Genomic DNA, 17103 nt, shown 5'->3' on the forward strand with positions numbered 1-17103 from the left:
GTATTTTTAATAATTAATTTAATTGTTGGATACTGTGATTTAGTTATTGGAATAATCGCTATTAAATCATCCATTGTAACTTCATGTAATTCTAATGATTCATTAATAAGATTAAACACTTCTAGCTTGGTAGGATTAGTTTTACTGGGATATCTATATAACATTATATTATTTCGATGTTGCGCATTAACCATATTGTCCATTCGATATTGCATACTTTCATTTTCTATTTTCAAATTAGCAATTTGTTGTTCAAGATTAATTATTTGGCTATTCATTTTTTGATTTTGGACTTTAGTTTCTTGGATACTATTACGAATCTGGTCCAAATCTTCTTTGATAATAGTCATTTGACTTAATATTCTCGTATTAGAAACATTAATTAATTCAGAAATTTTATTCCATAGTGTTATACTTGATATATCAGATGAATTTTTTCCTGGAGAAGAAGATAAAAAAATCATATGGCTCACCTGATAGTTGAGAACTTGGAAGTGTAGTTTCAGGGTTCAAACCTACGTTTGCAGAAGATAGTTCAGGAGAAGTTCTTTCGACGTGTAAATTGTAATCAGTAAATTGTAATCAGTAATACGCCCACATTTTTGTATAATACATTACTGGGGTTTTTAACATGCATAATATATATTTCAGGCATTTTTTAACGCGTGTATTTATGCATATATGTAAAAAGTTTGGACTTACTGCAAACATAACGGTATGGTACTGTACAAAGTGTTGGGGAAAACACCCCAGTATACATGATACAGTGCAGAAATAAGACTATAAAATTTGGGAAACCGTGACCTTGATTACGGTAAGATCAATAGAAAACGTTTTAAGAACTACAGAATGATGGAGGAAGAAGGTGCACCGTAAAATAGAGAAAACATAAGAAAATTGTTTTAACTTACAGTAGAGTTGTACACGATGTGGTGATACACAAGATGTAAGTGGGAAAGTTAACAGGATACAACAGAAAGGCATCGTCTTGAGGTAGGGGAAAGATAGTGGGTGTAAATGGTGTTAAGGAAGGGGAGGATCGAAAAAGGGTTTTTTTTTGAGGGATTAAGGAAATTTAGAAAATGAAGGAGGAAGTGAAAGTGAGACGTATGAGCACCCTGCTGGGTACCGTATGGAAGGATGCACAGATAACGAGAAACTGTCGTACACATTAATTATCCACTCCCCTCCCCCCTCGTGGCTTCTCTTGGTCAAGTATGGATACCAAGTTTCATGTAGTTTTTGACCAATTCATCATAGTGTCTTTGTTTTTAAGGATTTCTAGGTGTTCATACCATCTCCTTTTTTGCGTATGTGATTCTTTTTTTGACAATTTTTACGGTTTCCTTAATGATTTGGCAACATTCTTCGTTACAATGGACAGTAACAGCTGAGTTGCAATTATTATATTTAATCGCGATTATGTGTTCTTTAAACCGAGTCTTAAGATTTCTGCCACTTTCACCTAAATAAGATTTGGGGGGAGTGCATTGCAACTGAGTTTGTAAATTACTTTTTATTTATTTATTTCTTTTGTCCCATATATTATTATAACTATTACGTGGGTTTATCTTTTAATTCAAACAAGGAAGTTTTTCTGACGTTAAAGATTATACCGTAATTGTGTGATTTAGATTTGATTCTTTCGAATATATTTAGTTCGTATGGAATTTTAAAATAATTTTGAGTGGTGGTATTGTTTTTATGTTCGTGTTTATTAGTATTTTTGGTGTTGATCCATTTGTTGAGTGTGCTTCTGCTGTATCCGTTCATCAAGTAGTACGTCGTAAGATTTTGTCAATATACTGTACATATAAAAGATGTTTTTCTTGATGTAAGTGGGTACCTCAGATGTGTAATGTATCAATATGATACTGTCAACGGTGCATGGTTTTTTGTATTTTTTAAAAGTGGTTTTGTTATTAAATCTAGTGACAAGGGTGTCTAGGAAAGGTAACTGGCAGTTGATTTCGGGTTGTAAGTCAAATTTAATATCGGTGTCTATCTCATAAACAAGTAGTAGTGGTTGGTATTTATAATGTTACTATGGTAAACAATGAAACAGTCATCCACATAGCGTTGTAGATCTATTATGCCCGTAATATTTGCGACCTTCTTATCAATGTCGGTCATGCTAAGATCAGCTAAAATGGGGCCTATTACCGAACCCATTGTGATGCCATCATTTTGCCTATAGAATTTTTCATGGTTATTGAAGTAGTTATTTTCCAACACCAGAGTTGTCATGTCTATGATCCATTGGTTACAGTTTTCAAAGTTTCTGAGATTCTGTTATGTTTTATCGACGGATACATGTTGCGTACATCAAGAGAGGCTCGTCTGTAGCTTGATTTAAACGTTACAGTATTCAATTTTTGTATGAAGTTATCGGTACTCTTTATACTATAGTGGTACTTCTTTAAAACGTTTAATTTCCCTTTTAAAAATAATTCAAGGCTGTAAAATATATAGCCTTTTATGTCTACTAAGGGTCTATTTGAACGTTAGATAGGTTGACGATTATGTTATTTAACTAGTTTTCCCTTTCCTGGATGGTTGGGTAATTTAATTTTTTAACAAGTTTTTGGTATTTTTTATAGTAATAAGTTTGGTTATTATGATTGGTGGTTTCATTGTAGTTAGTACGGTGGGTATTTCTTAAATTTTTGATTATTTTGGTTAGTTTTTTAACATTATATTTTTTGTGACGTATAACAGACTTTAATAATATTTTTTCTACGATTACAACATCGTTTTTCTGTATGTCTCTAACTACACTATATAATAAGTCTAGCAAAAAAGAAAGGCCACCTTAGCGCTCGTATAATTGAATATATATTTTTTCTTTTATAATTTGTTATTATGAAACATTTTGCTCATTTATGGTACTTTAAGTATACTAGTATGTATCTCGATTATATAATCAAAGTTTGATCTTAAAAAAATTGATCTAAATACCATTTTTAAAGCATTCTAATTATTAATTCTAATTCTAATATTCTAATTAACAAAAAAAAAAGCTGTATATATTCAATAAACTACTTTTAGGGCTCATTTTTATAAACTGTATCCACATAAAGCAAACATCTCTTTTTCTTGTACAGTATATACAGTCGACCCCCCTATAACACTGTTGATAATTCCGTTTTATATGAATTCCATGTTGTACGAGTCACTTAGATTTTACAAATACGTGAGCCGTTCACAGCCCGGCACACGTATTTGTAAAATCTAAGTGACTCGTACAACATGGAATTCATATAAAACGGAATTATCAACAGTGTTATAGGGGGGTCGACTATACTTTTTTTTTTATTTAATTATGAACATGAAATACACACCATAATGAATTAAGTTAGTAAAAAGTAGCAACTCTTATTAGTTTGTATTATTCATATCTCTAGCCTTCTCTTCTTAACTTGGATCTAACACTGAATTTCATTATTTATTAGTTCACTTATCTATCTACAACTATCTCAAAATACAACAATGTATTTTACAGCAATAGTTCCTTTATTCCTCCTAAAATTAAGAATTTATAATTTTTTTTGTAGGTACAGTACCTTTTTCCATCCAATATCTTAAGAAGATAATTGAAATTATGTTTTCAAATGATCCAATGCTATCATAAAAATAAAAATGAATTCAATACTTAATTAATAGAATATGTTTACATACCTGTGAGAGATTATTTGAATTATTTTTAATTTACAATATTTTTTTTCAGAATGTGAGGCATTGGGATTTAAAGGTGCAACAAAGAATGCATGTGGTTATTGTGTGGAAGGAGAAACAAATTTACCAAAAGATTATGGAAAGGATTGTAAAGGCAAATGTGGAGGAAATAGTAAATTTGATTGCAATAATGATTGTGAAGGAACAGCATACATTGATGAGTGTACCAATGAATGTGTGGGTAAGTTTTCTGTATAATAAAACCAAATTTAGTATTTTTATCTTATTTGAATGGACATAAATTGAAAGGTTTAATTAAATTTAATATAAAAGTAATTATTTGAATATAAATAATAAATGAAACATTAATAATTTATTATTCCTTCAAAGCAAAAAAGAATTGAATACATATGTAAAAACTTTACTCCAATTATTTATCATTTGATAATGGTTTTTTAAATTAATTTTTTTAAATCAAGATTGTTTAGTTAATTTAATAAAACTACAATAATCTATAGATGAAAGTGTTATAATGAATATTATCAATATGATATGATAAAATGTGAAGATTTGATTTGCCACTAATGTCACTGACCATCTGGTAGGTATCCACAGATTTATTGTTTTACTTTATGTAGGTCTTTGGTAAATGAGTGGCCACATCTATATGTTTCTAAATCATTGTTTGCCAAACATTTAAGCCAAATGCAAACTTTCTTTTTATCCAATGGCTCTCAACAACTTAAATAATACCAATTTTTTTCAATCAGTTTTTGATGAAAACATTAAAAATTGATTGAAATATTGCAGTCTAGCTTGTGTTAATTTTTTTTTTTTTTTAATATTACAATTACTTTCTAACATCCTTCCTATATTTTAAAATAACATATTTAAAAAGTATGAAAGGAACCCAATTGTAATCATGTATAAATCCAATGCAATTTAATGATAAAATAATATATCTAAAGTTTTAATTGCAATTAAAGCAATATTTTGTGGACAAAGTTCACTCTTTGAAGATCTTTTAAAATACAGGTATACCTCGACTTACGTCGTTTCGAGTTACGTCGTTCCCGATTATACGTCGTTTGTCAAAAAAGTATATGGAAAAATAAAAATCAAGTTTAAGTCATTTTATTCGACTTTACGTCTGTCCGCCACAAATATTGAAGTCGTAATATCACTAGAAAAACGTTTAAAGCACATAAAATCATATTAAAATATATACAAGTATGTACTGTATTTACAGTACACGCATTCGTAAATTTAGATTACTTTTTTTGTACTATATTAAAAACTAAAATTTATTTGTTTGTAAGCTTAAAATAGATTCTTATTAACCATATATTATAAAAAATGCATTAATAAATAAAATACAGAACCGGGAATGGTAATTTATGGTTTAGCCTGGTGACAAGTAGATTCGGAGACAAGTAAACTCGACTTACGTCGTTTTTCGACATACGTCGCTTTCCTGGAACCAATTACCGACGTAAGGCGAGGTATACCTGTATTTTAAAAATTTAATATAGAAGAGACAAAACTCAAAATTATTATACATCTTTTTGTAAAGAATTAGAAACGAATTTAATTTCAAAATTTTTGTATTATAGTAATTTTAATTTATTTAGAATTTTTATTTTATATTATTTCCTTTTTATGTTTCCAATTATTACAATTTGACTTATAACTTATTATCACAGTTAAAATCTAAACTCCAAATTATATTTATCAAATATCTACTTTTTTTTTTAAATTTTCTATTAAATAAAATATACTTGAACTGTTCAACTTTAAAATTATTATGGATTTAAAACTTTATAATTTAAAAAAAAAAAAAAAATGCTATGGATTATCCATTAATCATATGTACAGTTTAAGGGAAATCACAAAAAGTACTATTGTACTGTATAGTAGATAAAGAGAGAAAGAAAAGGGTTAGAAGTTTGCGGTCGAAGTTCGAACTTTAAACTTGTACGGCAAGCAAAAGTATACGTGTGACGTTTGAAGTCCATGCGAAACGCGTCGCGCAATGACTCATGGGATATATTGATGAAAAATGGCGGAACCGTATATCGACGCGGGTTACCTGCGTAGGTAAATAAACAAATTAAACTATTTTAAAACATTTATAGAATGTTTAACAACACTAAATAATTATTTTTGACTTTAATTAGAGTCGTGTCTCCTATCATAAGAAACAATAGGAAAGTTCCAATGCGATTTTCCTGTTGTCATGACATACTTCTATTGAAGGAAGTGGTGGCTGTAAATCCTTATTCGTATGAAAATCCTAAAACTGCTTGGATAAATATATCAGAAAATTTACAAATGCATTACACAGTCGACGGTAGAAGATGCCGGGAAAGGACAAATTTACTTCTACAGTATTACGAGGTATTAACTTTTGGATGGCAAGATATAGAACCTATTCTATTTTAAATGGAGTATATTAAAACAGTCTTCTTTTCAGAATGATGAAGTCAGTTTGAGAAGATCCGGAACAGAAGAGGAATTTAATGAACGTAATCAACTTCTACAAAAAGTAAGAGAATTAAGATACGAGGCTCAGATAGCGACCGAGAAGAAATCGACGCAGCCGGCCGTTGCCAGGCTGCAAGTCGCGGATGCGGCCGTGGTGTCTTTAAGACCGTCGTCTCCCGACTTTCCGTCCGGTAAATATAAAGACTTAAGAATTCTTTATAATAAAATTACTACAAGAATTGTATGTAATAATTATACATTTCTAAAAATATTATTATTATTATTATTATTAGACGAAGATACAAATTTCCCGAGAAAAAGAAAACAAAACTTTCTTGTCTCGTACTTACAAAGCAAGCAAGACCGACAGTTTCGGTTGAGACAAGAAGAATTGGATTTAAAGAAAGAAGAACTGCAGGTAGAGTTGAAAAGACTGAAACTGGAACAAGAAAAATTAGATTTGGAAAAAGAAAAATTTAATTTAGAGAGGAAAGAAAGAGAATCAAGATATGAACTAGAGAGAAAAGAGAGAGAAACCAGACTGAAGCAGGACGGAGAGGAAAAAAGATTGTTGTTAGAATTACTCATGAAAACTTTGAATAAAGACTAAATTTTTATAAAATTGTAAAAAGAATTTTTATTTTGTGTCGGACTTCGAACTCAAATGTGAGTTATAAATAAACACTTGGCTTTATTTCCAACACTTTTTAGTTTTATTTATTTATTGATTACATTCTAAGTATTTGTCCAATTTGGGGGTAAACAATTAAAATAATCTGGTGTTGCACTACCGTATAAGCAAGTGTGACACTCTGTAAGTAGTGCACCATCTATATAAAGTTTACCAACAGGCTGAAGAAACAATTTAAAATTATTTTTAAAATCTAGAAAAGCAAATATTTGAATTATTTTCCCAAATACCCATTCCACACGCTCTCTTACTGAATTCATTCTTGAATTAAATACTTGTTGCCCAGGTGTTAAACTAGCACCTCGGAATGGTGTAATGAGGTGTTGACGCAAAGGATAACCAGAATCTCCGTGTAAAACAAATTGGATCCTGGTCTAGGAGCAAGGAATTGCAGACAAATGCTCTAACAAATTAGATTCTTTTAACATTCTGCTGTTGTGACGTCTTCCTTCTAATGGTCCAAATAAATTAGCAATCGTACCGTCCGGTGTAACCACTGATTAAAATTTCAAACAGTGTGTATGTTTATGGCCACTGAATACCCTTTGATGTTTTATTGGTAGACAAATAGGATGTGCCGTTCCGTCTATGAACCCCCAACAATTTGTCAAAGGAGCACCTTTTGCTGTTATTACATGGCTAAATAATTTTAATTGAGGTACATTAAGGTGTTGTGTTTTTTTGATTTAAATAATTAATTTTTCTCTTGTTCTATTTTGTTGATATTCAATAACAATTTGGAATGGCTGTTGTAAATGAAATTTAGTATTTCATGTACAAATTGTGAAAGTTCACTTTTTGTTCTCACCAATAAAACAGAAATATCATCAAGTCTATTAGGATAAACTATCCTTTGTAAAAAAAAAATACATAATGCATCAAATCCAAGTGAGCGTGATCCCTTTTTACAAATAATTACAAATGAAAGGCATAAAGCAGAATGGAGGTGAAACAAATTGTCTCTTGAAAATCTTAAATTTATAAAATTTTATAAGTTTTATTCCTTTTTTTTTTCATTTCTACTTTAATTTAATCACTTACTGAAAATGAAACAAGCAATCAGAATCTGTCATTTCATTTAAATTCACAGGTATAGCTTTAGTGATATAATGAAATGGCTCGTTCATCACTTTCATACTCATCCAACAAGACTAATACCTCATCAGTAGTCTACAAATAAAATTTTAATTAAATGCTTACTCACAAAAAAAAAATAAAAGTGAACACAGCCTTGGAATTCTGTGCTCACTTCACATCACTTTAGAAAATATTGAATAATTATAATCATTATTTTTTACAACATTATTCATGGATGCTTAAATAATTCTTATTTTAATAGAATATGTCATAATTTCAACCCCAAACACAAAAAAATGAAGTTTGAGCCGAACTTCTACTCATCATGCTTGACGTTTGACATTCACATTTTAGAGATTAAAATTTGGTTGCAACCTCTATTGTCTATGTGGATTTTTGAGTGGTATTTATAGCATATCAATTTATTCATATAAGCCTACTTATTAATCATGTGAATAAGCTATCAGAAAATATTTGCAGAACATTTTTAAGTAAGTTCTTCAATGTCAGAGGCATCCATGAACTTTTGTACATGTAATTAATAGCTTACATTTAAATTTTTAGTAAAATTATTTTTCGGGATAAAATCAAAATTAATTGGATCAATCTTTATGGAATTACTATTGTTATTATGTTGAAATTTTAATTTATTTAATTAAAGAGAATATTAAACATTTTAATTTTGATGATATTTTCTGCAGGTGGAAATACTGGAAAAAATGAAGATTTAAGTAAAAAAGATTGTTCTCATGCATGTTTTGGTACTACTCCGTATAGAGTAGATAGGTGTGGACATTGTGCTATTGGTGGACAAAGTTCACCCTTTGAAGATTGTGCATCTAACTGTTATCCTCCAAGTAAGATAAAATATTGAATAGTTAGTGAAAATTAAATATTGTTTTATATCCAGCACCTTATAGTACAAAAATTTCAAAATAACAATTTCAACCATCTTGAGTAACCATCTTCAGGTTTAGAACAAAAGGAATGATAATACTTTAAAGTCAGGGATAGCCTGAAGAAAAGTAAGACGTTATGGAAAAAGTCAGATAATTCTTTTTTGTTATTAGACAGTTAAATAAACAATTTAAAATAAAACTAATTTTTATTTATAAGATAAAAAACAAAACAAATAAATAATTCAAGTTAAATATTCATACCAGTTTCATTTATAATGCATTTTCTTATATGTATTTTATCTATTTCAAATTACATGAAGCCTGGATAAGTGTGGGGCCCTATGCCTGCTCACCATTTGCACTTTTCTTTGACCACCCCTATGTAGAATATACAATGTATTTCATTTAAATACAGTATATATTATTGTATATGCTAGAACAGTGATGGCAAACCTTTTTCTAAAAGTAGGTCAAACTTGAATTTGAAATTTAGTAACTCCAAATTGCAGGATAAATATTTAATTTTAATAATTAAGAAATAACAAAACATGTTTACAAATTTTATTTTATTTAGTTGTAACAATCAATGTGGCTACCTTGAAATTGTCAGATCAGATCAATTTATTTAAAGCATTGAATAAAGAAAGACTAATTAACAAAAGAATAAATAAAATGGATACAGTTCATGGGTTCATCACTGATCTAGAATGTTGTTCTTTTTGTTCTGAATCTGAATACAGCTGCGTAAGGTGGGAAATATTGTGTTTCTCGTGTAACTCGTGTTTTTCAAAGTAGTTAGAAAAGGTAGTTTACTTCTTCTTAAGTATGTTTAACAAACAAATTAAAATATTTACGACTTGTGACAATAATACATCATAGGAAACTTAAAACATGCTAAATCTTTATATGCTATGACTCAAATTTTCATAAATAACTTTCCAGAATATTTTATACTAACAAAATTTAATTGATTTATTGGAAAATTTTTATTATTTATTACTTTAGCTTATATACTCTATTTTTACTTACTTATCTTTGTAAAAATATCAATCCTTGATATAGTACCCACCTATGTAGGGTCATACTCATAAAGCACGAATGAAAACTTTCAAATAGACGTTAGTAATGTCATATGATATTATTGCAGAGAAGTCCTCCAATAATACCATAATTTCTTTAATATCTGTGAATTATTAAACTTGTATTGCAAACAAATCTTGTTTAATGTGAAACCTATTTTATTTTTTAGTATTTTATTTAAAATTAATATATATATATATTTTTTCTCATTATGGGAACATTATTTTTCATCTAAAATCTACTATTTTTTTTTACAAGTTTGTATAGATAAAACATTTTATAGTACTTTTTTATTTTTGTCATGCATTTTGTGGTTTAAAAAATTCTACTCCCTGCTACGCTTATAACTTTAAATAGTAAATTTTTAGATGTTATTATTAAATGCACAGATATTTGTTATTATTGGTAGAGGAGAAGGTGGTATTATGGAACCCCAATTACATTTTAGTGAATTGTAAACAAGGTATCATAACTACATTCACATTTTTTTGTGCGAAAAGTACTGGTAACTAGTAATCTAAATGTTCCTAATTGGATTTTTCGCTAGTGTAATTATAAGTATGGTTTTTGAAGGCTTTTGTACAAAAAGTCCGAAAGTAGGCTTAGAGAAAATCGGGTGGTAATATGGAACCTTACTGTATATTTTCAAAAAAATGCTTTAATGTAGCCAAAAACAAATAGGAAAGGACAAAAAATGTTAAATAATTACAAAATTATTTACTCCAATGTATTTTATCGCAAAAATGCTTTTATAATAGAAAAATATGACCTCCATCAACAATATATATTCCAGCAGCTCTTTTTCGATATTTTCAGACTTTCTACCTAGTGTCTTTTTCCCAAATTGCTCCGGACGAATGTCTGATTGCAAAGAGAGAGTTCGGAGGAGTTGAGTTCCATATTACTGTAAAAGCACCAAAGGGGTCCGTATTTCACGCATCGCCATCTCGAATTAACTTATGTCTGTCGAGACCAAAATTTAAAAAACGTGAACATCACACAGATTAATATGTACCCCTAAGTCTCTGGAACGGAATACATGCACCAGTGAACCTACAACTACACGATTTATATTTTAAAAATAATTAAATTCACTTAGCATTCAAAACTTGCGAATTTTGAAAAAAACAAATTTGCTGATTAAATGCAGACAACCGTTTAACTGAAGTAAAACGGGTTTTCCCCTTGCTATGGATGTCTGCCTAGTTCAGTTCAGCCACATTCCGCTACAGTTCGCCTTTATTATCAGTTCGAAATGAGGTGGTTCCATAATACCCGCAGTGTTCCATAATACCACCTTCTCCTCTATTAAATATTAATTTCTGTTTGGTTTTCCTATTTGTTTGATATATTCTGATAAATTGCTTTCAAATATTAGAAATAATAAAAGTAAATTGAACTGTTTTTTAGACAATACTAATATAGTAGTTCAAATAATTTTTGGATTCAAATTATAAATTTAATTTTGATGAAGGTAAAGTGAATTTACTGCACTTTTTTGTCAATATTATATTATTTTAACAAAATGCAAAAGCCAATTACACAAAGTGGAAAATCTATAATTGATTGTGTTTCCATACTATCTGCCATTGTGATCACACTGATTCAATGGCAGTTTGTGAGCATTCATACACAAGTTTATGTATGAATACTCACCATTACATGTAAATTTTATTATTTAGTATTCTTTGGTTTAATGACATGCTTGATTTAGTGCCAATTTCATAGATAAACAAATGGTCATACTAAATCATTGTTTGACTGCGTATTAAAGTTTAAGTTGGTATTAAGCTAAATGTCAGTTAGATTAATAAAGTTAATAACAGAGTTATATTTTGTATCTAATTTATAAAAACATAAAATCAAAATACTTGCATATCTATATATAAACAACAACTCATAATCTGATTTTAATTGATTAAGCCAAATGGTCTTGACAAAACAATCAGGCTGTTTTAATTATTAATGCATCATGGAACATCGCTAGTCTTTTCAACCATGTTTGATTTTTTTTGTTGTTGCTTTCGTAAACCTGAATAGTGTACACTCCAACCTTATAGTATCTTTCTATAGACTTGTCCATTGACTTTTTATGCCATTTCTGTAACTCATTTTTTTACTTGTTGAGTAAATGGCTTTTTGTTAACACATGGTGTTTTCAACTGTGCACAACTTATCGCATATGCTTTATTCACAGTAAACTTAACATTTTGTTATCGTGTTATTTCAGTATTATTTATATATTTTTAGTTTTTAGTGATTGTTGTCTTGAGCTAAATGGATAGAAAAGAAAAAAGAATTTTGAGATTATTAGAAATTGTGAAAGAAGAGAAGAGTTGAGAAGAAGAAAGAAAAGAAAATCCAAGTGCAATTCAAAGACATGTGTTTGCTGACAAACCCACTATTGAAGCACTTGATGAGTTATTTTCAATGATGAGGTTGAAGATAATGTAGATAGACAGAAACAGGATACAGTTTCAGAGTAGTCTTAAGATGATGAAGCAGAAGTTGAAATAAAGCCTGAATATACAGAAAGGGATGGAAAAACTAAATGGGGGATTCACTGTCTTCTACATAATAGATGAACAGCTGATCACAATTTAGTTAGATGCTTTTCAGGTGTGAAGGCACAGAAAGATGTGAATTCACCTGTTGCTGCCTGGAGGCTATTTTTTACAAATGAAATTTTGGATGACATCATGAAGTATACAAATCAATGTATTCAAAAAATATGTTTAAACTATATCTGGGAATGAGATGTGTACAATATGTCAAGGAGTGGAATGGACGCATTTATTGGTCTTTTCTACATGGTGGGAATTCTTAGAGCTTCGCACTTGAACTTATATAATTTGTGGTTAAATGATGGAACTCTTTCATAACTGCATGAATATATGAAGGTTGAAGTTTTTTATCTTTTTTAACCATAAAATTTAAAACTTTACAATATTTCATACTTTATGTTAAATAAAATTTAATGTTGAGGTTTAATATGTTTTCTTTTAAATATTGGGTTGTTTTTTTTTCAGTGGAAAAAAATGCAATATTTTTATAATAAATAAATATTTTGTTGAATTATTTATCGACCATTTTGTTGAAATATTTGTTGTCATCGTTTCTGGTAATAGCATGATTTCACATTCATAAAAGTTTTGATCATTGCATACAAAAAACCAATCCAAGTGATTTTTGACATTGTCATTTCAAGTAAATGTCTTACAGTTAAAAAAAATTTGTATAGACCGGAACAAGTAATAATCTGAGTGTGCTCGATCTGGCGAATATGGTTGGTGTGATAGCACGTCCCATCTAAGTTATAACAGTTTCTGACGAGTTACCAAACTTGTGTGAAATTTGACATTATCGTGGTAAAACACTACACCTGTTTTGTTGATCAATTCTGGCCGCCTTTTCTGTTTGATGATATTACTCAATTTGTTTACTCGATGGCAGTACACTTTCGAATCAATTGTTAAATTGTCTGGTAAAAGCTCCAAAAAAAATTTCCTTAATATCCCACCAAATAGAGCATTTCTCTTTAAGAACTCGTGGAATTCATATATCGAGCTTTGAAACGAAACCAATTTGTTTCAAGTACTCATAAACAGTTCAATTTGACAAATTTAATCTCTTAGTGATTTCACGTGTTGTTATTCCGCAGTTTGCTTCAATCGGTACTTTTATTTTGTTTTCATTGGCTTCAATTGGCCATCCATAACGTGGTGCATCTTCAATACTGAAATTGCGAGAACGAAATTTTGTAAACCAGTTTTGGCACTGTCGTTCTGTCAACACATCTCCACCATACATGTCTCACGATTTTTTTCTTGCTTGAACGGCATTGTTATTTTTTTGGTAATAAAAAAGCAAAATATGCCGAAGATGCTGCTTTCGATCTTCCATATTTGATGGGACACAAAAAATAAACAATTGCACGAAATCATACAAAATTTTTTACAAATAAGCCATAAAATGCTAGCTGTCAAAATATATAATGATAATACGGTTTAGAAAGAAAATGGCGGGAAAAATACCACTAATCCGTCTAGTGGTAAAAAAAACGAACTTACTTTCCGAACAACCCAATAATTTTTATGCTAAAAAATTTCAGATATTCTCTTTGTTATGAAAATATAAAATAATCAGAAACAATGATTCTTATATTTTTTACATCTTTTTTAAAAGGCCTGGTCAAAACAACCATGAGTAATCTGTGAATTATTTTTTCTCATGACACCTCACAGGTTAATATAACTCAAAAGTAGCTTGATCATCTTTTGTGATATTGTTTGACTTAATCATACATATATATCATTATATTGTGCATTAAAATAAAATATTTTAAATTATCTTGTTACAATATGACATTCTAATATCTTAAAGGAAGGATATACTGTAAATCTTGAAATTTATTTATGTGATTATTGATTTGAAAGTATATCAGTTTATTACATTATTATATTAAACTTACAATATAATAATACAGAGTAATATATTTATTATTTTTAAGATTTTTTAATATAAATCAACTAATTAATTAAACTTTTTTAATTAGATGAATATCAACAGATGGCCAAATATGTCTGTGATCAATGTGTTGGTGGTAAAACAAATATGCCTGAGTATGAAGTGAAAGATATGTGTGGAAATTGTAAAAGAGATCAAATTCCATGTCTCTGCAATGGGTAAAATTATTCAATAAAATTTAATATATATTTTATTGATAAATAAATACAAAGTATAATTTTATTTAATTTTATAATGTAATAAAATGTAGATATTCTTATTTCCATAATCAGTTACGTGTTATGACATATTTTTGTTATTATCTCAAACATTAAAGAAATTTAAATAAAAAAATTTAAATTTTTAATTTAAAAAATAATGATTTGTTATAGAAAGTTATTGAAGAGCAGTCATGTGACTCCAAAAATAATTATAAATAAAATAAATTGTATTATTATAAATAAATATAAATTAATAAATAAACTTGATAATGGTAATTTGAATTATCATCTTTAATTGATCATTTATTATGGAAAATGAAGTACTTGATGAATTATAGACAAGTTAAAATTCCAATTTTTTAAGCAGAATTTGAAATTGTTTTCTGGCATTAAATATGAAAGTGTAAACCAACCAGGGATTTTTAGAAAAAATGTTGATAATTCTCAACTTACAACAGAATTACCCTCTGGTATTTCTTTTATAAGTCAAATTGGTAATGGTGATATGGTTCTTATGGTCATGCATAAGCCTATACAACAGGGATGGCCAACACGTAGACCATGGTTGACTGGTCGACCTCAAAGGTTTTGAAAGTAGCCCGCAAAGCTAAAGTTGAACAATTTGCTTTCACTTAAATTAATGTTTAAAAATTTTAATTCGATAATTTATTCTTACAATAATAGACTGTCTGTGCAACGTACCCATACTGTTTGTATTTATCCCGATGAACAATGCAAATGAATGTTAACGCATGCGCATATAAAAATCCTAAAATTGTTTGCCCNAATATCTTAAAGGAAGGATATACTGTAAATCTTGAAATTTATTTATGTGATTATTGATTTGAAAGTATATCAGTTTATTACATTATTATATTAAACTTACAATATAATAATACAGAGTAATATATTTATTATTTTTAAGATTTTTTAATATAAATCAACTAATTAATTAAACTATTTTAATTAGATGAATATCAACAGATGGCCAAATATGTCTGTGATCAATGTGTTGGTGGTAAAACAAATATGCCTGAGTATGAAGTGAAAGATATGTGTGGAAATTGTAAAAGAGATCAAATTCCATGTCTCTGCAATGGGTAAAATTATTCAATAAAATTTAATATATATTTTATTGATAAATAAATACAAAGTATAATTTTATTTAATTTTATAATGTAATAAAATGTAGATATTCTTATTTCCATAATCAGTTACGTGTTATGACATATTTTTGTTATTATCTCAAACATTAAAGAAATTTAAATAAAAAAATTTAAATTTTTAATTTAAAAAATAATGATTTGTTATAGAAAGTTATTGAAGAGCAGTCATGTGACTCCAAAAATAATTATAAATAAAATAAATTGTATTATTATAAATAAATATAAATTAATAAATAAACTTGATAATGGTAATTTGAATTATCATCTTTAATTGATCATTTATTATGGAAAATGAAGTACTTGATGAATTATAGACAAGTTAAAATTCCAATTTTTTAAGCAGAATTTGAAATTGTTTTCTGGCATTAAATATGAAAGTGTAAACCAACCAGGGATTTTTAGAAAAAATGTTGATAATTCTCAACTTACAACAGAATTACCCTCTGGTATTTCTTTTATAAGTCAAATTGGTAATGGTGATATGGTTCTTATGGTCATGCATAAGCCTATACAACAGGGATGGCCAACACGTAGACCATGGTTGACTGGTCGACCTCAAAGGTTTTGAAAGTAGCCCGCAAAGCTAAAGTTGAACAATTTGCTTTCACTTAAATTAATGTTTAAAAATTTTAATTCGATAATTTATTCTTACAATAATAGACTGTCTGTGCAACGTACCCATACTGTTTGTATTTATCCCGATGAACAATGCAAATGAATGTTAACGCATGCGCATATAAAAATCCTAAAATTGTTTGCCCATATTCATAGTTGCCCGCAGACTATATTTTACCAAAAAAGTAGCCCCTAAGGGATAAAAGTTTGGCCACACCTGCTATACAATATGGCTTATGTATTTGTATTGTAATCAATGTGCACATATAATACAATGCAGTGATGCTGTTTAGATGTATTGAACATCAAACCAACATTTAATAGTTTAATCAATAAATTATGGCTGCTTATTAATATTCTCCGAAAGTTACATTGAAATGTGGTCAACCACATTTTATAGAATCAAAAATCATACTGAAGAAGTATTGCAATCTTCATATGAAATTAATTTCATTTATATATTTTATTTTATTTTATTTATTATTAATTCACTTTGTTTGTATTATAAAATTGAAATTAAAATGATAATCCATATTAAGCAGCTCAGAGAAAGTTTATTTTTGTTTTTTTGAGAGCTAATGATAGAACTCAAGTTATAGTTTAATATGAATGAACTAACCAGTTATGGACAATAAGTATACATATGTAAAAATTACATCATTAATAAAAAAATATATATATATATTTTT

The 17103-nt window shown here is 28.5% G+C and overlaps 3 protein-coding genes across 3 annotated transcripts in view; all 3 read left to right on the plus strand.

Moving 5' to 3' along the window:
• The window catches only part of LOC111629646 (cysteine-rich with EGF-like domain protein 1), a 31835-nt gene extending 17240 nt beyond the window's left edge, over positions 1-14595 (plus strand). The window contains exons 3-5 of the mRNA XM_023373531.1: positions 3728-3916; positions 8629-8784; positions 14462-14595. Of these exons, the coding sequence (XP_023229299.1) occupies positions 3728-3916; positions 8629-8784; positions 14462-14595 (479 nt within the window). The remainder of the gene's footprint in view (positions 1-3727; positions 3917-8628; positions 8785-14461) is intronic.
• On the plus strand, positions 5704-8537 carry LOC111629659 (trichohyalin-like). The gene is made up of 4 exons (XM_023373544.1): positions 5704-5772; positions 5853-6072; positions 6149-6350; positions 6453-8537. The coding sequence occupies exons 1-4, from the start codon at positions 5735-5737 to the stop codon at positions 6767-6769; spliced, it is 777 nt and encodes a 258-aa protein (XP_023229312.1). The 5' UTR covers positions 5704-5734; the 3' UTR covers positions 6770-8537.
• Positions 14596-15534: 939 nt separating the features above from the next.
• The window catches only part of LOC111629648, a 15461-nt gene continuing 13892 nt past the window's right edge, over positions 15535-17103 (plus strand). The window contains exon 1 of the mRNA XM_023373532.1: positions 15535-15733. Within this exon, the coding sequence (XP_023229300.1) occupies positions 15618-15733 (116 nt within the window). The 5' untranslated portion in view covers positions 15535-15617. The remainder of the gene's footprint in view (positions 15734-17103) is intronic.

This window comes from Centruroides sculpturatus, unplaced genomic scaffold, assembly GCF_000671375.1.
Source record: "Centruroides sculpturatus isolate CEXI.00-Female unplaced genomic scaffold, Cexi_2.0 scaffold640, whole genome shotgun sequence".
NCBI lineage: Eukaryota > Metazoa > Arthropoda > Arachnida > Scorpiones > Buthidae > Centruroides > Centruroides sculpturatus.

Excerpts from the sequence above, each read along its gene's own strand:
- LOC111629659 (XM_023373544.1), top strand. The coding sequence starts at position 5,735 with ATGGCGGAACCGTATATCGACGCGGGTTACCTGCGTAG. Across the intron at positions 5,773-5,852 it reads GACGCGGGTTACCTGCGTAG|AGTCGTGTCTCCTATCATAA; the intron begins GTAAATAAACAA and ends GACTTTAATTAG. Across the intron at positions 6,073-6,148 it reads TACTTCTACAGTATTACGAG|AATGATGAAGTCAGTTTGAG; the intron begins GTATTAACTTTT and ends TCTTCTTTTCAG.